The sequence below is a fragment of the Cherax quadricarinatus genome, chromosome 3 (assembly GCF_038502225.1).
Source record: "Cherax quadricarinatus isolate ZL_2023a chromosome 3, ASM3850222v1, whole genome shotgun sequence".
NCBI classification, from domain to species: domain Eukaryota; kingdom Metazoa; phylum Arthropoda; class Malacostraca; order Decapoda; family Parastacidae; genus Cherax; species Cherax quadricarinatus.
Genome location: NC_091294.1, coordinates 44031978 through 44057965, shown reverse-complemented (window position 1 = coordinate 44057965; position 25988 = coordinate 44031978). Strand labels below are relative to the sequence as shown.

General features: G+C 39.5%; 1 protein-coding gene across 1 annotated transcript in view; it reads left to right on the top strand.

Moving 5' to 3' along the window:
- Nucleotides 1-3385, top strand: part of LOC128685365 (U11/U12 small nuclear ribonucleoprotein 48 kDa protein) — a 49774-nt gene extending 46389 nt beyond the window's left edge. The window contains exon 7 of the mRNA XM_070091534.1: nucleotides 2387-3385. Coding sequence (XP_069947635.1) covers nucleotides 2387-3235 — 849 coding nt within the window. The 3' untranslated portion in view covers nucleotides 3236-3385. The remainder of the gene's footprint in view (nucleotides 1-2386) is intronic.
- Nucleotides 3386-25988: the final 22603 nt, after the last annotated feature.

The following is a 25988-nucleotide window of genomic DNA, read 5'->3' as shown; positions in this document are numbered from 1 at the left end:
TTCCTCACTGAACATTTACACATACTAACATTCTCCATTATTTCTTTCACCTGGTGCCCAGCTTTGTGAAGCTCTATAATTTGAAGTATAGTTTCAGGTGTTAACCCTTTCACTGTCGCAACCCCAAATCCTGAGGTGTCTCCTGGTGTCGCAAAATACTTTAATTTTTTTTTTCTTATGAAATGATAGAGAATCTTTTCCTGATGGTAATGACACCAAAAGTACAAAATTTGATGGAAAACTTACGGAGTTACGCTCTCGCAAAGCTGGCGACCTCAGCGATATTTACGAATCGGCGATTTCGCCCACTTTGAGCCCTATTTTTGGTTAATTCCACTGTTCCAATCGACCAAACTCATAACTATTTCTTTAGAACTCCATTTGTTCTATTGATTGAGTGCAAGAAACTGCCCATTTGCTGATTTCAACTACCCAATAAAGTGGTCAGAAATTGGCAATTTGGCCAATTTCACACAAATTAAAATATATGCCAGTTCCAAAATAGGGTCCAGAATGAACAATGCAGACATTCCTGGCTCTAAAATAACATTTTCTTTGTTCATCAGTCATGTCTCCAGGCCCCTCTGGTATTACTCTTGCTTTCTATTTTGAATTTTTATTCAAACAAAAAATATAAGATTTACTGTTATGCAGACTACTGCAATATTGTAATAATTGTAAAAATAGTGTCAACCCATTCATGACTGCATATTAGAATGGCTAGTTGGACATTTATTGGACAATGACATCATTTGTTTACTCTTGAACATCGGCAAAAATCAAACATTTCCCCTACTTTGAGCTCTATTTCAAGGTCCTTTTCATAGTAAAACCAATCAAAATCACCTCTATTTCTATAATATGTTTTTCATTCTATCCAATGTGACTACGAAAACGAGAATAATAACCATAAATCCTTTTTGAAAATACACTTCAAAGTTAGCGTTTTAATCCAAAAGCATGGTCGGAGTTTTTTCTTTTTCTCATTATGCACTGCGTGCTGCAGGATTTTTTTTACAGTGCACACTGATCACACAGACCCATTCTCTCACATGTGTACCTACCAGCTTTCTCCTGCTTGATTTGAAGCCACTAGAATTTTTGAGTATGTATACGTCAAACACATTGGCTCGTAAGACATATATATACTATGACCGAAACAGTCAAAGGGTTAAAGACTTCCTTTTACCATAATCAAACATGTATAGCCCCAAAACCAAAGGGAACACCGGACGAAAGGTGGGGCGGATGAGAGACAACAGTGCAATACTTCCTCTCACCACGGCAGCCACGTGATCAATGAGAAGTCACTGTGAAGTGTGGCAGCAGACCGAGACATCATGCTAATGGCTAGTACCCAGCAGAATGCACTGACGAAAAAAGACCCCCCTGTATGGTAGGCCTTTGATTTTCGTCATGGCATTTTGCCATGACATAATGTTTTGACAAGCTCTGTATTTCATATCCTCCACACTTCATCTGATTTTTTCTTTTTTAACAAGTCGGCTGTCTGCCACCTAGGCAGGGTGACCCAAAAAGTAAGAAAATTCCCAAAAAGAAAATACTTTTATCATCATTCAACACTTTCACCTCACTCATACATAATCACTGTTTATTCTGCTACATCCATCTATTTCTTCAATTGAAATAGTACAGCTGGGACATATTGTTTTGCTATTTTTATAGCTTCTCAGCCATGCATCTAGGCTACAGTAATCTCATTCACCATCTTGTATATGGGACAACTGAACCCATCAAAATTTGGAATATAACAAGTAGTGCACACCTTAACAGTATATTCTGAGCACATTAATGGAATTCCACTCTCTCTTCCTGCATCAGAACGAGGCAGTCTGGAATTGTGCAATAGCTAGAACTCATCCTTATGCTGAGAGACTTGTGAAGTCAGGAGAGAATACTTCACTAATTTCGCTAATATTGCGTGCCCTTGATGTGAGAGATCCACAATGTCTCTTGACACAGACTTTGAAAAACATTCCTCCTTTCCACTTATTATTAAAAAGTCTTTGTTGGTGATGGCTGTGCCCATTTGGAGTGCGATAGATTCTTTGCATTGAGAGTGTCCTATGGAGGCCCTTAATGTTAATGGATCAAAAGTATGTTGCACATTTATGTCTTCTTTTGTAATGGTTTAATGTATTGCCAAATGACTAGCTGCTCATCTTTCCTTTGAAAATACTTCAATTTACTCTTACATTATTTTACTTTAGAATCCATAAGAAAATTGTTAAAGAGGGTGAATTGTTTATTGAACAGGATGTACCCCATCCCCACCCCAACAGGTAAGGAATAAAAGATAATCGTAATGAAATTATAATTGCATAAACATTATTGCTGAACCTGATTAATATTTCTTCTTTTTAAGGTTACTCGAGAAATTATACACAACATGATGGTCGTCCTTGGTGCTGAAGAGCTGGAACCTGAACCTGTGTGTACTCCAGGTGATTCTGCTGCCTCATCAAATTTACACAAACCTGAAAAAAAAATTATGTACGGCATTAGTGGTAAAAAAGTTAAGGGAGATTATAATAGGGCTAATGAATCAAAATTAAAATGGACAGATAGGAGAGAATGTGATGGCTCTAGAAACAGAGGACGAAAGCATGATAGAGAGTATATAATAGACAGCTACAAAAAAAATCACATAGAAAGTGAGATTGAATATGATAAAGAGGGAAAAAGGAGCATGAAAAAAGATGAAGAAGGAAGGAATTATGATGTATCATATTACACAGATAAATATAGAAGCAGAACACATGTAACAAGAGACAAAAGGGACAGTGAAGAGAGAAAATGGGAGAGAGAATACAAAAAGGAGAGATGCAGATACAGTGATGATGATGAAAAAATAAAAAAAATTAGTGATAGGCAAAATTCTGAAAGATTTCAGAATGATATGAGTAGAGAGAAAATGGCACAGTATGACATTATATCAGTAAAATCATTTCAAAAAGGGCAGAATGTGACTGAAGAATTTGAGAACATAATAGAAAAAAATCGTGAAGACCGAGAAATTTTAAGCAATGAATCAGAGAAAATTTACAGAGACTGTAAAGCAGGTTCTTCAAAGCACCATAAAAAACATAAACTTAAGAGGAAGAAAGAAAAAAAGTCCAAGGAAAAGCAAAAGGAGAAGAGAGCTGCTCATAGTGAAAGTGAAGAGTGTGTGAGTGATGACAGTAGAAGCAGGGGTAAGAAAAAGAAGAACTGATAGTCATGCAGAAAAGCAGTATGTTATAGCATGGCAGAGGAATACATCTTCATAATTAGTCATAAGTAATCAACTCTACAGAAATTTTTAGTGTATTGTATTAATTTTCTTTGGAGAGCATTTCAGCATCTAATAAAAGACTGTACTCTGGCTCCATGCATCATAATTAACCCGCTTGAATGCAGGTTTCAGGTAGCCATAAATTCTAAAGACTTGTTACAGTGAAAGAAATGCATACAGTACATGCAATATGAACAAGACAAAAAAAATAGGCTATCCTGAGGTCATTGGGGCATTTAATTTTCATGTTGAAATTGATGGTAGGCACAGATACTGGAGAGTTTAAAGGGCACATAAGTTCCCCCGTCTTCTAATAACATGTTCACTTTCCCACTATAATCGACCTTGTCCATAATTACTATGGCATTTGCTTTGTCTGTTTTGTAAGGTTAAGTCTAGGGTCTTTCCTTGATTCGTGGAAATTAAGGAAAAATCCTAGACTTCACCTTATGAAAGCAGACAAAGCAAATGCGATAGTAACTATGGACAAGGTAGATTATAGGGGGAAAAGTAACATATTAGAAAAAGAGGAACTGATGTGCCCCTTAAGTTGTTACATTCTTGTTTGTGATTGTTTATATCCACTCTTGGACTTGTTAGGTGTCAACTATCCCTGCAAGTCCTCTTATTCTGGAAGACCCTCAACACCTGTTTCTCAAGAACCTGCTGCCCTAGTCTGTCCAGTCTGCTTAGCACCTTTCCTTCTCACATACACCTCAAACTCATCTGGAAAAATCTACTCAATGGATTCTACTATCTCTTGACTTTGCTTACTGCTGGGCACCTTGAAGACTCCTTTTTTTGCACTCCAACGTAGAACCACCAGACCAGTGTTCAATGAGATTAAACTTTATCACTTTTCTGGTTTCATTTACATCAGGAGAGTAATTAGCTATTCCTGTAGGGATACCTTCAAGTGGTTGACAGTTTTTTTCCCTCCAAGTTTTTTATTTGTAACTTGAAAATGTCATATCTAGTTGGCTTCAAATTTTCAATTCTGGTGAACTACAACTAGGGAGAGGTTAATGTCACCACTGGGATAGGTGGGAGCCTTTTTTGTCAGTTTTACAGTCATTCTTGAATTTTGTTTAATGGTTAGTTCTGATGTATCCTACCTAAAAGAAGGTTGGGACTGTTATTGGGTGTGTAAGTACCAGTTTTATTTTTAAAATGGTGTAGTATGTTTTTTGTGAAGTAACTTGAATGTGCTTCATCTCAGTGGTTTGAATTGTTAATGAGTCTTGCATCATGCAAAAAGGACAATATCCTGTAAGGTTTAGGGTGTTGTGGCCAGTGATGGTAAATGCAAATCAGTACTTACTAAGCAGGTGGTCTTACAGAAAGAAAAAGTCCTCTTGTTTCTCTCCTTCAACTGCATCCTACAATCATACCATACACAGGGCCCTTCTTTTGATCAAATACTTCTTGCCTGTATCCAAAATAATTATGAACATAGGTATGAGGGAAAAATATTAAAAACTATCATAGGACTTTTGTATTTAAAAACAATGTATCAACAAACAATGACCAATTCTAATGGCAACAAACTTAAGTTTTTTGTTGTTGATAATCTGCAACCTAATGCTGATTACCACAACCTAAGAAAGCCCTGCTAAACAGGGCTCTTGTTCAGTTTGGGGATTTGGAACGCGTAGATCGGCAGACAGATGTGATGTTAAGCATTCTGTGGACAGCCATTGGAGGTGTTGTGAAGCAATGAGATTGTTGCTACAATTGGCTAGCGTTTACCTACATAGATTATAATGTACCGTTTCTTAACTATTCAAACCTTGTTTTTTTGCTCTTTATTCACATAAGTGAATTTGAGAATTGTCAACTTGAAGCTTCACATTATTTTTTTTTTTTTTTTTTTTTTTATCACACTGGCCGATTCCCACCAAGGCAGGGTGGCCCGAAAAAGAAAAACTTTCACCATCATTCACTCCATCACTGTCTTGCCAGAAGGGTGCTTTACACTACAGTTTTTAAACTGCAACATTAACACCCCTCCTTCAGAGTGCAGGCACTGTACTTCCCATCTCCAGGACTCAAGTCCGGCCTGCCGGTTTCCCTGAACCCCTTCATAAATGTTACTTTGCTCACACTCCAACAGCACGTCAAGTATTAAAAACCATTTGTCTCCATTCACTCCTATCAAACACGCTCACGCATGCCTGCTGGAAGTCCAAGCCCCTCGCACACAAAACCTCCTTTACTCGCTCCCTCCAACCTTTCCTAGGCCGACCCCTACCCCGCCTTCCTTCTACTACAGACTGATACACTCTTGAAGTCATTCTGTTTCGCTCCATTCTCTCTACATGTCCGAACCACCTCAATTTGCATATTTTCATTAAATTGTGATATTGATTTCAGTGCAATAACTGGATGTCTCTTCTATTCAACTTCAGACTGTTAATGCTGGATTATCTTATACATACAAGGTTGGGTTTGATCTTGGATCGCGTAGGTGCCATTTTGCTAATTTACCAGTTGTTGGTCCAGGTTAGAGAACAAGAAGCTGCTGTCACTTTTGAGAACTGGTTCTCTCACTTCATATTGGCCACTCATATTGGCACCCATAGCCTCTCTGTATGAAATTTGTTAGGTTTTGGTAAAGGTTAAATACCTTTTGATTGATTTTACATTTATGAAAGAGTATGTAGAATTTATTTCTAGTTTTTTAAGTTCCCTCATTTTGCCTGCTCTTTCAGAAAGTCGTATCTTTAATACACGCATTATGGTTTTTTGACTGAACCAGACTTGTTACACCAACTTTGACTTTCCTTGTTTTGCTCATAAGTTCATTCTTTGTACATTACACTATTTCCAATTTCTTGGATGAAGAGCCCTTCATTAATATAAGGAAAACTCCCCTTCTTGCCCCCCCCCCCCTTGAAAAGATCACAAGATCTTCCTTGGGTGAAATATTCTTAACCCTTTCACTGTCTAGACTCCCAAAATTAGTATTGTTATCAGTGTTCAAAGTTAAAAAAAAAGGATTCTTCCAGAATGATAGAGAATAATTTTCTGAAGGTAATGGCACCAAAGGTATGAAATATGAAGGCGCAATTTACACATTGGTGATTTTGCCCACTTTCAGTCTTATTTTAACCAATTCCAATGCTCCATTTCACCCAAATTCTTATCTGTTTTGCTAGTAAGTCTTCCATTCTATTGATTGAGCACCTCTTCAAGGGGGGGCTCCTTGGTGTGGTGAAGAGGCTATTGGTCTGAGGAATTAGACCTGTCGGTCTCCTTCCTCAGACTGAACCTAGTTACCCCCTAATCCCCCATTTTTCTCTCCCATCCTCCCCTTTTTCCTTTCCTCCTCCTCCCCACCCCTCCCTTTTTGGCCTTTGGGATTTTTTCCCACAGGCACGCTAGTTCCTAGGTAGGGGAAAGGGTACCGGGGTCCATCCCATTCCATTGAGGTTCTTGGCGGTGGCGTAGTTTGCCATGGAATCTGGATTGCCTGGGGATGTCCCGATCCCTCTCTGGTATCCCGGAGGGTGGCTTTGGGTGTCTTTCGGGCGACGGGTGTATCTCTGGAAGCCACATTTCGGATTCCGGGGGTGGTGGCCGAAGGAGGTATGCTTTGTGGGGGATATCCGGCCGCCCTCTCTTTTGTCCACCGAGGTAGCTCGGCAGATGTGAGGTTGCTATCCCGGATTGCTGGTTTACTGGCATGATGGGTAGGGTATGGCACGGGTTCCACGCTGCATCTGCGCTACTTGCGGTGCTGAGGTCCTCTTGGGTGCAGAGGGAGATTTCTGGCCCTTTCATTCCTCCTAGGAACTATCCCTCCCCGGTCCCCCCTTTTTTTATTCTTTTTTTTTTTATTTTTATTTTCTTCTTTCTTTTTTTTCTTAAAAACAAAAAGAAAGAAGTAACCTAACCATGGAGTACCCGATCCATGACCCCGCTACCCCCGGGCTCCTTATTGTTACTGCACCCTGTTCTGACCTTGCCTCGTCTTTTGGCCACTCTTCGGACATTCCTAAGGCCCCTGTACCTCTTGCTGGTGCTGTTTCCTCACCCGCTTCGGGTACCGGGGCTTCCACTGACTCCTTCGATTTGTCTGACCTCCTCTCTCCTTTGACTATGCTTCCGGCTTCTCCCTCTACCGTGCGGTGATTTTCGAATTGCCGACCCATCCCATGTCGGACCGATTCTAGTCCCACTTCTAAACGTCAACGACAATCTCCTAATGATGTTACTTCGTTACCTTCCCTTTCTACTCGGAAAAGACTGACACGTCATGCACTCCCTCTCCACACTCAGTTTCAGACCACACAATGGACTAAATTCTTTACATTAAGACCGACTTCTTCTACTTCTTCTTCTTTCACATGTCAATACTATTCCTATCACTCGAAAAACATCATTCCCTCAATTCTTGTAGTGGTACTGTTATTCTGCCCCATACCATAGTTCAACAGAATTTCCAGACATGTGGCACTGACATTCTCGAACAGCTGGAACTCCAAGGTCTCCCAATTCTCAAGGTAGACACTTATGTTCTTCCTGCCCGTGGGCGAAGATGTTACCCTTGCAATGTGGCTCGTTTAACTTTTGACAGCCGTGAACTCCCATCCTCAGTTTATGTAGCAGGACATCGGTTACAAGTTCGGAAGGTGATCCCTACACTGCAACAGTGTAGGAATTGCTGGCGATTTGGCCACCCAGCAAAATATTGCAGATCTATAGCCGAATGCCCAGTCTGTGGTGCTGATGACCATTCTAATACGTCTTGCAGTCAAACTCCCTCTTGCCTTAATTGTCATGAGGCTCACCCTTCGTACTCTCGGCGTTGCCAAGTCTACTTAAATGAGCGGGAAATTCGTTGCCTCAAAGAGGCAGATGGTCTCCCTTATGCTATGGCGGTTTCTCATCTCCGCCTCCAAGGGAGACTGCCCCGTGTTTCTTATTCTCGTGTTTCAAAGCGTCCCCCCACTTCTGGGGGTCACATCTTCTGCAGCCTCCTCTGCGGTTGCCAGTCCCATAGTCACTCCTGTATCTAATTCTTTTGCTGTCCTGGGCTCAGACGTCCCTACTTCAACTCCTCAGTCTGTCCTCACTTCTTCGTGTCCTCCCTCACAAACCCAGGTATCGACAAGACCTCGTACGACACCTCCCAATCGTCCCTCTACTTCTCAGAGGCCCAAAAAATCTCCTTTAACCCCTCCTTCCCTTCATCCACCTCCACATTTTACCTCCCTGGTCTCTGTACCTGAGTCTTCCCCTTTCACTGGCTCTGTTACAAGTGTGGAGGTTCATCCTCCTCCTCTTACTGTGCCTTCCTCCCCTGTCCCCTCCCAAGTTTCTTCCTCTTCTGCCACCTCCCAGGTTTCTTCCTCTTCTGTCCCCTCCCACACTTCTCCAGTTCCCTCCACCCTTTCGCCCCCCCTACCTTGGTACAATCCATTACAGCTCTGATCTTTACTCGAACTCCTCCTTCCATCTCCAATATTGTCTCCCATACGACGTCTCTGAACTCCGAAACACTTGAAGCAATCTCTGAATATATTGCAGAGACCAAACCATCAATGGACACTAATCCACCCTCTGTTCCTTCTCTTTCCTCTTCTCCATCTGCGCAACTCCTTTCTTCACAATGCACCATTCCTTCGCTACTTGAACGTTTTCCTTTGCCACCACATGTGGACTTTTCTAACCCCTCTAGTCCGTAGGTACCCTTACCTGCGGATTTCAGGTATCTTTATCGTTGCCAATCATGGCCTATTTACAGTGGAATATTCGCGGCCTCAGGGGTAATTGGGGTGAGCTTCAGATGTTGCTCTCCCAGTTTTCCCCTGTTGGTGTTTGCTTACAGGAACCAAAATTACACTCTGCCATTATCTATCCTATCTCAGGCTATAATTTATTGTATTCTTCAGATCCTTTTCCTGATGGGACCTTTAATGCAAGTGCCCTTCTTCTACGCACTGATATTCCGTACCATCAGCTATTTGTTCATACTTCGCTGCATTACACAGCAGCCCATATCCACTTACATAGGTGGTATACACACTGTTCTTTGTATCTCTCTCCTTCTCGGGCATTATCTATCCCAGATATTGCCTTTCTTGTTTCGTCATTACTGCCACCACTTCTGTTACTTGGCGATTTTAATGCCCATCATTTCCTCTGGGGGGGTCTCACTGTGATTCCCGTGGCATTCAGTTAGAGGCTTTTCTTACTACCCACCCCACCCATTTTGATCCTCGGACTCATCTCTCTCTTGCATCGATCTCTCAGTCTGCTCTTCCTCCGCCGCATTAGACTTCACCTGGTCTGTTCTCCCGGATTTACGTGACAGCGATCATTTCCCAATCATTCTTACTTCCCCTTCATATTCACCACCTCTTCGTAACCCACGCTGGCAATTTGATCAGGCAAATTGGAACCTTTACTCGCAACTGTTTTTAGTGAGGTTCCTTCTTCGTCCTCCATTGATGAGCTTTTACACCTCTTCTCGTCCTCCGTTTTAACCGCAGCTTCTCATTCTATACCCCAAACTTCGGGCAGGCATTCTCAGAAATGCGTGCCTTGGTGGTCTCCTGCTTGTGCTCGTGCAGTATGTTTGAAACATGCTGCATGGGGCAGGTACCGGTACAATAGAACCACGGAGAGACTTCTTGATTTTAAGCAGAAGCGTGCAATCGCTCGCCGTGTCATCCGTGACGCTAAACGCACTTGCTGGCGAGATTATGTCTCCACCATCACCTCTGCTTCCTCTATGAGTGCAGTCTGGAAAAAAGTACGAAAACTGAGTGGTAAATATTCTCCTGACCCGGCTCCTGTTCTGTGGGTTGCCGGTGTTGATATAGCAAACCCACTAGATGTTGCCAATGAAATTGGCAATCATCTGGTCCATATTTCTCAGTGGCTCCATCTATGCCCCTCGTTTCTTTCCTCAAAGTCTGCTAGAGAGTTAGCACCCTTGGACTTTTCTTCTCTCAGAGAAGAGCAGTATAATGTGCCTCTTACACTCCAGGAACTGGAGGCAAGACTCTCAGCTTGCCAATCATCGGCAGCTGGGCCCGACGACATTCATATTTGTATGCTACAACATTTACATCAGTCAGCCCTTGCAGTCCTATTACGCCTTTTCAATCTTATTTGGTCACAGGGAGTTCTTTCACAGCTGTGGAAATCTGCCATTGTTCTCCCTTTCCTCAAACCGGGTACTATGGGACATGAAGCCTCCCACTATCGTCCCATTGCTCTTACCAGTGCAGTTTGCAAAGTGATGGAACGCCTGGTAAATAGACGTTTAGTGTGGTATTTAGAGACACACAACAGTCTCTCCACTCGTCAATATGGCTTTCGTAAGGGCCGTTCTACCATAGACCCCTTACTATGCTTGGATACGTATGTTCATAATGCCTTTGCGAATAACCACTCGTTATTGCCATATTTTTCAATCTTGAGAAGGCATATGACACAACTTGGAGGTATAATATTTTGGCCCAAGCCCACTCCTTAGGCCTTCGAGGCAATCTACCATCCTTCCTTAAGAACTTTTTAACCGACAGACATTTCCATATTCGGGTTAATAATGTGCTCTCCCCGGACTTTATCCAAGCTGAAGGTGTCCCCCAGGGATGTGTTCTGAGCACAACACTTTTTCTCCTTGCTATAAATTATTTGGCCTCTAGTCTTCCATCCAATATTTGGTCATCACTCTATGTTGATGACTTCGCTATTGCATGTGCAGGCGCTGACTGTCACCTCATTACAGTTTCTCTCCAACATGCGGTCGACCGTGTTTCCAATTGGGCCACCACACATGGGTTTAAATTTTCCAGTACCAAAACTCGCCAAATTACTTTCACTAGACGCTCTGTCATCTCCGATCATCCCTTGTACCTTTATGGCTCCCGTATCCCTGAACGTGATACAGTCAGGTTTCTAGGCCTCCTCTTTGACCGTAGGTTATCCTGGAAACCTCACATTACCTCTCTGAAGGCAACTTGTCACAGCCGGCTGAACCTTCTTAAAACCCTTTCTCATCTTTCATGGGGAGCTGATTGTCGAACTCTCCTTCGCCTACATTCCGCCCTCATTTTATCGAAACTTGATTGTGGTGACCAGATCTATTCAGCGGCCTCTGCTGCTACTCTCTCTAGCCTTAACCCCATTCATCACCAAGGATTACGTTTATGCCTTGGTACTTTTCGCTCTTCCCCTGTTGAGAGCCTCTATGCAGAAGCGAACGTTCCATCCTTATCCGATCGCCGTGATGCCCATTGCCTTCGCTACTATGTACGCTCTCATGATTTCCGCAATCCTTCCATTTATAGAATGGTCACCAATATTAGTAGACATTCTTTATTTGTTCGCCGCCCCTGCTTGCTTCATCCCTTCTCCCTTCGCCTACATTCGCTCTTGTCTTCTCTTCAATTACCACCTCTCTATGTTCATGTAGCATCTCACTTTTCCCTAACCCCCTGTTCTTTCTCACTCCCTTGGTCGAAAGCCCAACTGTCTACGGTAGCTTCCCGCTCTCTTTTTCTTGACCACTTCCACTCTCATTCTTATGCCATTGCAGTGTACACAGATGGCTCCAAGTCTTCTGACGGTGTAGGATTCGCAGCATTGTTTCCGGACAGCGTCGTACGAGGGCATTTACTATCTTCGGCTAGTATCTTTACTGCTGAATTGTATGCCATTCTTGCAGCACTTATCCGTATTGCATCTATGCCTATGTCATCATTTGTGGTTGTCTCAGACTCCCTTAGTGCTTTACAGGCTATACAGAAATTTGATACACCTCACCCCTTAGTCCTCCGTATCCAACTTTGGCTACGCCGCATCTCTTCCAAGCATAAAGATATTGTTTTTTGTTGGGTCCCTGGTCATGTTGACGTACAGGGCAATGAACAGGCAGACACTGCTGTGCGGTCAGCAGTACATGACCTACCAGTTTCATATAGAGGTGTTCCATTTACGGACTATTTTGCTGCAATAGCTACCCACCTTCACACCTGTTGGCAACAACGTTGGTCTACTCTGCTCGGTAACAAACTTCAATCTATTAAACCGAATATAGATTACTGGCCGTCTTCTTGTCACCAGTGTCGAGGTTGGGACACTACTCTCTCCCGTCTTCGCATTGGCCATACTCGTCTTACTCATGGTTATCTCATGGAGAGGCGCCCTGCTCCTCTCTGTGAGAATTGTCAGGTTCCATTATCGGTTAGCCACATTCTGTTAGACTGCCCACTTTATCAACGAGCACGCCTAATATACCTCCAACGTCGTCTTCGCTCCGCTGCCCTCTCTTTACCTTCCCTTCTCACTGATGGACCCACCTTTCATCCGGACTCTCTCATTGACTTTTTGACAACAACTGACTTACTTCACAAACTCTGATGATACCTTCAGCCCTTTCTACCTCAATCTCTTGCTGCCCTCTACCCCCGCACTATCCCCTGCCCCACTGTTTTCTGTAACCTACTGATCATCCCTCCCCCCTTCTACCGCCCAATACCCTCGCTTCCTTCCCTACCCTGCAGTGCTGTATAGCCCTTGTGGCTTAGCGCTTCTTTTTGATTATAATAATAATAATATTGATTGAGGGGCAGAAGTTTGTGGTTATAGGAGGGTGGGTGCAGGAGGAAAGAGGAGTGATTGGTGGAATGATGAAGTAAAGGGTGTGATAAAAGAGAAAAAGGTAGCTTATGAGAGGTTTTTACAAAGCAGAAGTGTTATAAGAAGAGCAGAATATATGGAGAGTAAAAGAAAGGTAAAGAGAGTGGTGAGAGAGTGCAAAAGGAGAGCAGATGATAGAGTGGGAGAGGCACTGTCAAGAAATTTTAATGAAAATAAGAAAAAATTTTGGAGTGAGTTAAACAAGTTAAGAAAGCCAAGGGAAAATATGGATTTGTCAGTTAAAAACAGAGTAGGGGAGTTAGTAGATGGGGAGATGGAGGTATTAGGTAGATGGCGAGAATATTTTGAGGAACTTTTAAATGTTAAGGAAGAAACAGAGGCAGTAATTTCATGCACTGGTCAGGGAGGTATACCATCTTTTAGGAGTGAAGAAGAGCAGAATGTAAGTGTGGAGGAGGTACGTGAGGCATTACGTAAAATGAAAGGGGGTAAAGCAGCTGGAACTGGTGGGATCATGACAGAAATGTTAAAAGCAGGGGGGGATATAGTGTTGGAGTGGTTGGTACTTTTGTTCAATAAATGTATGAAAGAGGGGAAGGTACCTAGGGATTGGCAGAGAGCATGTATAGTCCCTTTATATAAAGGGAAAGGGGACAAAAGAGACTGTAAAAATTATAGAGGAATAAGCTTACTGAGTATACCAGGAAAAGTATACGGTAGGGTTATAATTGAAAAAATTAGAGGTAAGACAGAATGTAGGATTGCGGATGAGCAAGGAGGTTTCAGAGTGGGTAGGGGATGTGTAGATCAAGTGTTTACATTGAAGCATATATGTGAACAGTATTTAGATAAAGGTAGGGAAGTTTTTATTGCATTTATGGATTTAGAAAAGGCATATGATAGAGTGGATAGAGGAGCAATGTGGCAGATGTTGCAAGTATATGGAATAGGTGGTAAGTTATTAAATGCTGTAAAGAGTTTTTATGAGGATAGTGAGGCTCAGGTTAGGGTGTGTAGAAGAGAGGGAGACTATTTCCCGGTAAAAGTAGGTCTTAGACAGGGATGTGTAATGTCACCATGGTTGTTTAATATATTTATAGATGGGGTTGTAAAGGAAGTAAATGCTAGGGTTTTTGGGAGAGGGGTGGGATTAAATTTTGGGGAATCAAATTCAAAATGGGAATTGACACAGTTACTTTTTGCTGATGATACTGTGCTTATGGGAGATTCTAAAGAAAAATTGCAAAGGTTAGTGGATGAGTTTGGGAATGTGTGTAAAGGTAGAAAGCTGAAAGTGAACATAGAAAAGAGTAAGGTGATGAGGGTGTCAAATGATTTAGATAAAGAAAAATTGGATATCAAATTGGGGAGGAGGAGTATGGAAGAAGTGAATGTTTTCAGATACTTGGGAGTTGACGTGTCGGCGGATGGATTTATGAAGGATGAGGTTAATCATAGAATTGATGAGGGAAAAAAGGTGAGTGGTGCGTTGAGGTATATGTGGAGTCAAAAAACGTTATCTATGGAGGCAAAGAAGGGAATGTATGAAAGTATAGTAGTACCAACACTTTTATATGGGTGCGAAGCTTGGGTGGTAAATGCAGCAGCGAGGAGACGGTTGGAGGCAGTGGAGATGTCCTGTTTAAGGGCAATGTGTGGTGTAAATATTATGCAGAAAATTCGGAGTGTGGAAATTAGGAGAAGGTGTGGAGTTAATAAAAGTATTAGTCAGAGGGCAGAAGAGGGGTTGTTGAGGTGGTTTGGTCATTTAGAGAGAATGGATCAAAGTAGAATGACATGGAAAGCATATAAATCTATAGGGGAAGGAAGGCGGGGTAGGGGTCGTCCTCGAAAGGGTTGGAGAGAGGGGGTAAAGGAGGTTTTGTGGGCGAGGGGCTTGGACTTCCAGCAAGCGTGCGTGAGCGTGTTAGATAGGAGTGAATGGAGACGAATGGTACTTGGGACCTGACGATCTGTTGGAGTGTGAGCAGGGTAATATTTAGTGAAGGGATTCAGGGAAACCGGTTATTTTCATATAGTCGGACTTGAGTCCTGGAAATGGGAAGTACAATGCCTGCACTTTAAAGGAGGGGTTTGGGATATTGGCAGTTTGGAGGGATATGTTGTGTATCTTTATATGTGTATGCTTCTAGACTGTTGTATTCTGAGCACCTCTGCAAAAACAGTGATAATGTGTGAGTGTGGTGAAAGTGTTGAATGATGATGAAAGTATTTTCTTTTTGGGGATTTTCTTTCTTTTTTGGGTCACCCTGCCTCGGTGGGAGACGGCCGACTTGTTGAAAAAAAAAAAAAAAAAAAAAAAAAATTGATTGAGCACAAAAAACCACCCATTCAACTATTAAAATTATCCTATAAAGTGCACAGAGTTCAGTAATAAGGCCAGTTTTGAAACAAGAGTCCAAAATAACTTGCTGTAGACATTTCAGGCACTACAACAACATTTCCTCTTCATTAAGCACACACCCACCCCACTTATTTGGTCTACACCTTGACTGCAACTCAAAATTTAATACCCACATCTAACACATTACCAAGGTCTCCAAAACAGTAGGCATCCTCTCCAAGATACATTACTGTGTTCCTCAAACAGCACTGTTTACATTGTACTTTTCTGAAATCTATCCATACCTTACCTGAGGTATTTCTGTTTGGGGATCTACTACGTCAGACCACTTAAAACCATTAACAATTCAACAAAAAGCTGCTGTGCAAAGGATTATCCATTCCAGTGTCAGACAACACCCCCACTTTTCAAAAACGTGAACTGACTTAATATACACAATATGCACTTATACTACTGTGCCTACTATGTATGTAGGATGCTTAATTCCAATATAAACCCTTCTTTGATACTTTCCCTTGATAGCTGCAACAGAACATACAAGCATAACACAAGACACAAAAATCTCTTATTGACATCCACTGCATTCATCTCAACCTGTGTAAAAACTCAGTGCATGTAAAAGGCCCTAAAATCTGGAACTCCCTACCTGAAGCATTAAAAGGTCCCCTCTATCTGCCATTTGATTCAGAGGTATTGTTAAAAAGTACCTCATCTCCTTAATGTAATTGAGACAGTAATACACTGTCAAACAAAACTAGCTTTCTTGACTCATGAAATCGTAATGACACGATTGCAAACAAACCATACTACGGGTGGGGTTTGAACCCGCGGTCAGAGAGTCTCAAAACTCCAGACCGTCGCATTAGCCACTGGGCCAGCTAGCTTCAGTAAGATTCATCCAACTAGGTATATTTCTACACCATAGGAAGGTTAGCATAGGCACCACTGTGTCCACAAATGCAAGTTTTTACAGACGAATCTCCCGCTAGCATGGCTGTGATGAACTCTAGCTCAAGTCACCTCAAAATCGTCAACATGACTCATGAAATCGTAATGACATGATTGCAAATATACCTAGCTGGATGAATCTTATTGAAGCTAGCTTGCCCAGTGGCTAACACGATGGTCTAGACTCTAGAGTTTTGAGAGTCTCTAACCGCGGGTTCAAACCCCACCTGTGGTATGGTTTAAAACTAGCTTTCATCTATTTCTGTCCCTATTCTTCCAGCCTTCCTTCATCTCCCATACATAATTGGTAACATATCTTGTCCTGTGTTATTTGTATTGTAATCTTAGTAACTTGCTGTATAATCACCATCTCTGTGTAATCCCTTCACAAAACCAAAGATCATTGTATTAGTTTAAATAATATGTAATTCTTTTGTAATTGACCATTTGTCATTAGCTACCTTTCTTATTGTACTTGTGATTCTAGTTAACTGCATAAGAATCCCTTCTTATTATTCTTATGTCTAGTTCTTGAACCTTATGATTAATTGCCCAAAATGCGTTGCATAATTAGTGGCTTTCTTTTGTGCCTACCATGGTATTAATTCATGTAAACTACATTATTTGTATGGCATAAAGAAATAAACTATTATTATTATGATATATATTTTCTTCTCTTTCTTTCAACAAACCGGCCATATCCCACCAAAGCAGGGTGGTCCAAAAAGAAAAAAGTTTCTCTTTTTGACTTTAGTAATGTATACAGGAGAAGGGATTACTAGCCCTTTGCTCCCGGCATTTTAGTCACCTCTTACGACACACATGGCTTACGGAGGAAGGATTCTGTTCCACATCCCCATGAAGAAGAATTGTATATTTTCTTCTTTTCACAAACCGGCCATATCTCACCAATGCAGGGTGGCCCAAGAGAAAAAACGAAAATTTCTACTTTTAATTTAGTAATATATACAGGAGAAGGGTTACTAGCCCCTTGCTCCCAGCATGTTAGTCGCATGGCTTACAGGAGGAAGAATTCTGTTCCACTTCCCCAGCAAGTATGCATGAGCATGTTAGATAGAAGCGAATGGAGACAGATGGCTTTTAGGACTTGACGTGCTGTTGGAGTGTGAGCAAGGTAACATTTATGAAGGGATTCAGGGAAACCGGCAGGCCAGACTTGAGTCCTGGAGATGGGAAGTACAGTGCTTGCACCTTGAACACATCGTCCTTGGTGGGAGATGGCCGATGTGTTAATAAAAAAAAAATAATTGGAGGATACAATTAAAAAGTCATTATGTACAATGATTTATTATAACTTCTGTACAAACAGGTTTCATTAAACAAATCCAGTTTATGTGATGATTCACATCCTGTTCAACTCCCAACAGACATGAAAAATTGTAGTAAATGGCTAATGGGAAGAAATAATTGATAAAGAGAAACATATTCCTCTAAGAATAAGAAAGTATTGGCTGGGGGAAATGAGGGTTGCTTTGAGTGAAGTCTTCAGTGATTTTTTTTAAGCTTGACCTAGTTTTAATGCAATAAGGCTTAATTTCAAAATTATGAAAAAAAAAGTGCCTTATTGAGGCTTAAATCTAGGGCACAAAATCTCTAATGGCATCACCCTATTGACCGTAAGTCATGTCACATCCAGCTAAAAGCAATCATCCATTATTACATCCATAACAATTTAGGTACATCACTGAAAAATATATTGATTGTCAGATGTTTTCAATTTATAGCCTTTTTTGCTAAATGCGACCATGTGAATCACAGTCTAATGGAGAGTGTTGTGGCTGAATTCCTAAATGGGCCAAACTATCATGTGTTGAGATATGGAATGAATGAATGACTAGGTGCTATCCTAAATGCCTAAGAAGACCTACATAAGGTAACGAACACTATAAGTTATGGTGGGGGTGCAGGAAGTGGGGCCACTGGGGGCTTGAGCCGGCATTCAACTCAGAGAAGCATTACTTCTTCCTTTTATACTAAATGAAAGATCAGGAACATATGTGTAACATTGTTGTATCTCATAAGTGAGCAATAATTAGTTTAATTCTCATACACAGATTTACATTACATCTGCTTATAGAGATGAAATAATTTAAAAGAATACATAGAAAGATTATTGTTCTGGTGGACAGTGCCCATGAACCCTTCTTTGAGCAGTGAACAAATGTTAACAGTGGTGTATTTTGAAAGTGAATCTACACATGAATGAAGAGCATAACATTTATATTTGCTTGAAAATATATATTGTATCATTATCTGTCATTGTACTGAACTAGTGCTCTAGATTTTACTATTTCAAGGGTGAGATTTATGTTTTTGACATTTACAAATAAAGTGAAGAGTGCATTTACACAGAATATGATAAATAGGTATATGAATGTTACCCAGATTTCTAATAACAGGCCATTAAAACATTATACGGTATATTTTTTTTAAATAATAATGTGTTTTTAATTTTATATATAATTCCCAATTTTCTTGCTTTCTCACATTTCTGCTTTTAGAAAATAAACAGGAGATAATTATGCTGTTGTGATAATATAACAGTTTAGTTATGTTCAGGTATAGCTGTATCAAGTAATACACCTGGAGAATGAGCAGAGGAAAGATATATCCTGGAGAATAGAACACGAGCACTGTCATCAAGACTACACTGGCAGCTCAGCTATAGGCTCATTATTGCATAATAAATGCCTACAAATAATTTTCTCCATCTCGTTCCTCATAGTTCATTTCCTAATATTGACCTGGATAATTTGTAACTTTCAGTCTAATATAATACAGTAATATGTTAAGAGCAGTAAAAATTATTCTAAATAAAGTATCCAACAATATGTAGGGGAGAGCAGTGATACATGGAACAGTCCATTTTCATTTTGAAACATTTACCCAAACTGCTTGAGATCCAGGGAGAATTTTGTTGCTGTGATGCCATCATTAACCATTGCTGTTAAAGTTGGTCCACTTATTTTTTCCAGGAAATAATTTTTAAATACTGTAATAGTCAGGTAAGTTTTTTGTTTCCGTTGATTAAATTAATAAAAATTAAATTTATTACTAAGAAATCTTTGTTTATCTTGTACAAATACAGTATATATAGGATAGGATTTTTATGATAGAAAATAAACATTTATACATATGGTGTACTATGGACAGATGTCTGAGGGATTCTATAATTTAAATTGTTACATATCATTGTACAGTGGACCCCCGGTATTCGATATTAATCCGTTCCTGAGAGCTCATCGAATACCGATAATATCGAAAACTGAATCAATTTTCCTCATAAGAAATAATGGAAATCAAATAAATCAGTGCAAGACACCCAAAAGTATGAAAAAAAAAATTTACTACATGAAATATTAAGTTTAATGCAATAGAATAATTACAATAACAATAAAATAATTGACACTTACCTTTAATGAAAATCTGGTGATGATTGATAGGATGGGAGGAGGGGAGAGGTGTTAGTGTTTAGAAGGGGAATCTCCTTCCATTAGGACTTGAGGTAGCAAGTCCATTTCTGGGGTTACTTCTCTTCTTCTTTTAATGCCACTAGGACCAGCTTGAGAGTCACTGGACCTCTGTCGCACAACAAATCTGTCCATAGAGCTCTGTACCTCCCATTCCTTTATGATTTGTCTAAAATGGGCCACAACATTGTCATTGTAATAGTCACCAGCACGGCTTGCAATAGCTGTGTTAGGGTGATTTTCATCCATAAAGGTTTGCACTTCAACCCACTGTGCACACATTTCCTTAATTTTTGAAGTAGGCACAATGGATTCCACAACTGGCATAGGCTTCTCAGGGTTAGCCCCAAACCCTTCAAAATCTTTCTTAATTTCCATACTAATTCTCACCCTTTTTACCACAGGGTTGGCACTAGAAGCTTTCTTGGGGCCCATGGTGACTTATTTTGCAGAAACAAGCACCAAACACAGTGATAATATGGATAATATGGAATGTACCGAATGTATCCTTAGATGCGCGCACACTGGCTGGCTTGTAAACACTGGCACACACGGGGCAGTTCAGGCCACACGTGGACAGGTCTCGTACGAATCGTATTGAATACCGGCTTTTCAATCGAATACCGAGGAAAATTTTTTGCGATATAATGCATCGAATACCGAATGCCATCGAATACCGGGGGTCCACTGTATTTGAAAACACCAGCTAAACCTTTTTGTTGTACAGCTGTTATTTAAATTAAAATGATGGAAATAGCTTCTGGTATTTTAAATGATAGAACTATATGAAATTAAAACTTTTTCTTTCTTCTCAGATAAATCTGAGGCTGCAAAATCTCCCAGTCATTCCAAGATTGTACAAAAGAACAAGAGTGAAAGATATAGTGTGTCCCTCAAAATGGTCCCTGAGGAGCACTATATAAGCTAATAATAAATAATATACAGTAGGTCCATTCCTATTACTGCATTTCTGCCAGTTCACAATTAATTTTTTGTATCCATATCCTCTCCCTCTGAAGGTAGCCCACCTATTAGGGCGACTACCCTTCACTGCCTTTTGCTCTGACATGGCCAGTTATCATGTGATGCAGGAGGGATAATTCCCCTCCCATATGTCTTGAGCTTCTTTTGTTTTATAGTGGACCTCTCTTATTTACACCCACCCTTTACCCCTCCTATTCATATCCTCACAAGTTGCCTTGTGGATGTGTATTATATGATTACTCTTGTGTTATCACTATTTCTGATCTTCTCATTGCCCTGTGTCATGTCTGGACACTTAATATTGCATAAAAAAGGAAATCTAGTGTAGGTGAAAGTGCTCAAAGGTGGTGCACGTGTGATGGATGCGGCCCGAGTCTATGGTGTGAGAAAATCAACAGTTCATTGAAGACAGTGAGAAGATAAGAGCTTGTGTGATGAATAACCCAAATTGTGACCTATTGAAAAAATGGGACACTGATAACTACAGCTCAATAAAAGCTGAAAAACTGCTGAATGATTGGATTTAGCAGAAAACATAAAAGTGCACCACTTAATTACCTCATGATCTGTGAGAAAAGAGTCCTTTCGTACTATCAATGTGTGTGAACAGGAAAGAAGTCCTGCGAACAAGTGTACCTTTAGGCATGATGGTTTAATTGTTTCAGAGTGTGCAGTAGGCCTCATGGTGAGCGTGCCTATTTTTTCTTACCCAGTTTTTTACAGGCTTAGAGCTGTTATCCTACCTCAGCTCATTTTAAAGCCCAGCCCTGTCTGAGGTATATTACCACTCTCTGGGATGCAATCCACAACTGTCAACTAATACCCAGGTATCCACTTACTTATAAAGAGAGGCAGGAAGTGTAAGGAAACATGCCCAACGTTTCCACCCATGCCAGGGATCGAATCACTGATCTTTTTTTTTTTGTACATGAAATGAATGTGCTACCATCTGCACTATGGGACATTCTCACCACACAGCTGCAGGAGATTTTCCTGCCGATTTGAAGGAAATTATTTCCGAGTGTTGCTGTGCACCCGATCAAGTTTTTAACATTGACGAGATAGGAGCGTTCTGAAAGATGCTTTGTAGAACTTACACTAGTAAATAAGAAAAGTGCACCTGGATTCAAGGCAATGAAGGACCATTTCAGCTTGCTGCTGTGTACTAATGCTGTATGTGACTTTAAGTGTAGACCTCTGCTCATTTATTGCTCCAAGAATCCTTGTGCTTTGCAATGAAAGGACAAAACGACTTTGCCTGTTATCTGGCTGTCAGAGCAGTCACATTAAATGACTGAAACCTTCCTTTTTGACTGATTTAAGCATCATTTTATTTAGAAGCCCTGTTTTATCTGTCCAGCAACAACCTCGCATATCTAAAGTCTCCTGACTTCTGATAATTCCTTTGCTCATCCTGAACTCTTGCAGGACTTGAACCAAAATATAGTTTTTTTTTTTTTATCACCAAATATGACATTACTGATATTGGGGCTGCATTATCCATTAGGCACAATAGGCAAAATGTCTAAGACCTACAAAACTTTTAGGGCCTATGAAAAATTTTGTGAACTAAAATTACATTTATCCAAAAATTTCAAACAAATAACAAAATAAAAATTCATATAATCTTAAATGTATTTATCTAAGGTACAAATTTCTTTTATATTTTTACATACTGTTTATTGCATTGCATTAAATGCAGGTTTCAATTTTGATAATAAAAGTAATAAATAATAATTACATAAAAATATATGACAGACATTAGTATTACAATAAATTAGTTTTTTAAGTTGGAGGAGGGGATGCACTACAAAGGCAAGTATGTCTAGGCCAACAAAGGTATGAATATGACTGACTGATACACTTCTGGATAAAAATGTAATTAAAACATTTTAATGTATCTACACATGCAGAATGGTGCAGAAACTAATCACAATGGATGATGACTTAGAGTTTGGAATGCCAGAGTTTTTGTGTAAATTCAGCATTGCACATGCAATACTCCACATCAGAGTTGCATAAGATGAGGTGCTCAAATTAACAATAAGTGCAAAATGCAGGCTGGGGAAAAAAATATGGTGTAGTTTAGTAAATAATTTCACAAGTTTACCCTTGGAGGTTGAGAGTCAGGTGCAAGAAATTTTTCACCTGGAAAGATTACCAAGTGAAGGCTTTGAAACTAGATAGAAGGGAGTCAGACAATCGAAGAGGATGAGGAAGAACCTGAAAATGAACAGTTAACACTGTATCAGTTATGTGAGCAGTTCCATGCTGTTGCTAAAATTGCAGATTGTTTTTGCTGAAGAGGACCCCTGACACACACAGAAGCTATACTCTGAAGCAGGGTTTGGAGCAACTGATGATGATGCCTTACTATCAGCTGTATAAAGTAATGCAGGGTAATACACAGCAGATACACACAACAATAACTGAGGGCTGCAGCAAGTAACAGTTCTGTGTTGATCTCAGCCCAGGAATCACAGCCCCTATCTCAGCTGTGACCCAATAGGATTTAAAGCTAATTAAACAAAAACAACCAGAATTTAAGGTAAGTAATATTCACCATGTTTGATTTTATTATATTATGAAAGATTAAATCATCATATTGTAATATCATGTTTTAATGTGGCCTTTTAGAACCATTTTACAACACTTAGTTTATTATGTTGAATGAATTATGAATTGATAAGAAAAGCTGTTTGATTTTTTTTTCAAGGCATCATGGAACATAAAATTTTTCCTATAAATTGTTCACTCAACTAATCAGTTTTATTTTTAACTGTTTTTCTGGAATGTAGTCAAATTTTTCTCATAAGTTGATCACTCCAGTCATTTTTTTTTATGTTTAGCTGTTTTTCTGGAAGGTGATGCAATTTTTCTTATAAACTGTTCACTCTACTCATCATGTTTTCAAATTTAGCTCTATTTTTTCTGGAATATAATCCTTGCATTTTATGCACTCAACCTGAATAAGTCACAGTGGTGTGGGTAGTGTTGTGTGAGGGTAGGGGTGTGCAAGGGGTAAGTGTTAGTTGTGGTGGGGATTAGTGTACAAGTAAAATTGAAATCTTAATTGGTTTGATAGGTTAGTTTCCATTAAAGTATTTGTATAGAAGGTGGGACTTTCATCAAGGTCAGCTAGAGTGTATTAGGGTATTATAAATGTCAGTAGTAGTCAAAATAACCTTGATGGAGTATTGCAGTAGGACATTTAGCCAGTTCAAGGCAGTTTCTACTCATAAGCAATTATTTCCTATCAAGTCTTTTTAAATACCCTGAAAGACAGGGTTAGAAGAGCAATAAGAAAGCATTGGTTTAACAGGATAATTGTAGAAGAGTGAAATAAACTGCCAAATTGATTCACTGAAGCAAATACTGTCATTAACTTTAAAAATGGGTTGGACAGTTACAAGAGTAAGAATAGTTGGGCAAGAATTGGACCTGTCTAGAATGGGCTGGTACACCCATTGTAATGCATCATTTTTTCTTATAAAGAAAAAAGGAATGATTTAGTGAGTAGGACCTACCATTCTTCCCTGTTTTTCAAGTATTGTTCCATCACGCTTGTTTTGCTCAAAGACAAATTTTAAATAAAGAAAAAAGACAGAATAATTTGTAAAATGCTGTAACATACATCATGACCTTAATAAAAAGTTAATGAAAAGATAAGCATGAGTACAGTATGCTGTTAGAAGTAGTGTACTATAAATGTTACTAAAGCTGAAAAAGTATAAAGTTTTAGGAATATTTTTGTACAATAAACATGCCAAATTTTGTTAACACTTTACTTTTGCATTAACTCAAGTCATTAATAATTCTTTTTTTTTTTTTAAAGAGGTGCTATAGGCTTCCAAACTATCTCGTGTGTGTAAAGCAGCCATACCTTGTGTAAGATAAACAACTGATGTCCTAAGAAAATTTCCACCTCCCAGACATACTATAATGGAGCATTAAATATCATAGAGAAAATAGCCAAGAGGTGTAGCTGCAGTTGACACAATCCAAGTGAATCTGTAAATTTTGATTCCACACCAATATTTTTATACAGAGTGTCCAATGTATCACCGCTCTTCTGTACATGTGGGTGATCTATGTACAACTATACACAGCAGCATAATTTACCTTTTTTTAATGTAGCTAGTTTTGGAAAATGGAAAACTGGCAGTCATTGTACAGAGTGTCCCTAAAGTCTAGACTCATAGGAAATATTATTATTTAATTCAAAAACAAGTGCCAAACCCATATGGGATATACAGAGATGGGAAATATTGGTATTATAATCAAACACATTTTTAAAACCAGATTTACACATTTCAGGAATCAAAATACCCTGATAGTTCACTATACTATTTACAAAAAAGTGGAATTGGTGCTCACATTTTTCCAGATGAAGTCACAGAGAGGCAAATGACTGTTTTACAAAAAAAAAAAAAAAAAAAAAAAAAAATGCCCTGAGAAATCATAGCCAACTCATCAGTTCAGTGACAAAGTTTTGTAAATCTTAAGAAATGTTAAAACACACATGTACAAGGGTTACTATGTTGATGACTGTTAATGGTATTCGACTTGAATAACATGTAAATTGTATATTTTTTCTATAGGTCCAGACATACTGGACAGCCTGTACATATTTAAAAAGTATTACAAAACACATTATATATATAGCTTTGGTGGGATACGGCCGGTTTGTTGAAAAAAAAAAAATATATATATATATAATATTATATATACAGTGGACCCCCGGTTAACGATATTTTTTCACTCCAGAAGTATGTTCAGGTGCCAGTACTGACCGAATTTGTTCCCATAAGAAATATTGTGAAGTAGATTAGTCCATTTCAGATCCCCAAACATACATGTACAAACGCACTTACATAAATACACTTACATAATTGGTCGCATTCGGAGGTAATCGTTATGCGGGGGTCCACTGTATATATATATATATATATATATATATATATAATATATATGTTGCAGTGCAACCCTGGCATAGCCCCATGAGTACAGCAGCAACACTTGCCACACCCTCACTTTGTTGTCATCATCACAAAATAACAGTATTGTATTAGTGATGTAAATATTAACTACATCAGTGAAATATTTCTGAACAAAATTACAAACCTTGAGCTTTAGTACACCTGCACAACTTGATGATCATTCCCATCTAAACAGTCTTATTTATAGCATAAGTATCACTTCAGTAAACTTAAAAAATGACAAAATATTAATTTGTGTATGATGCCAAATTTTGTTAATATCCAGATCCCAATTTACATTAATGGAT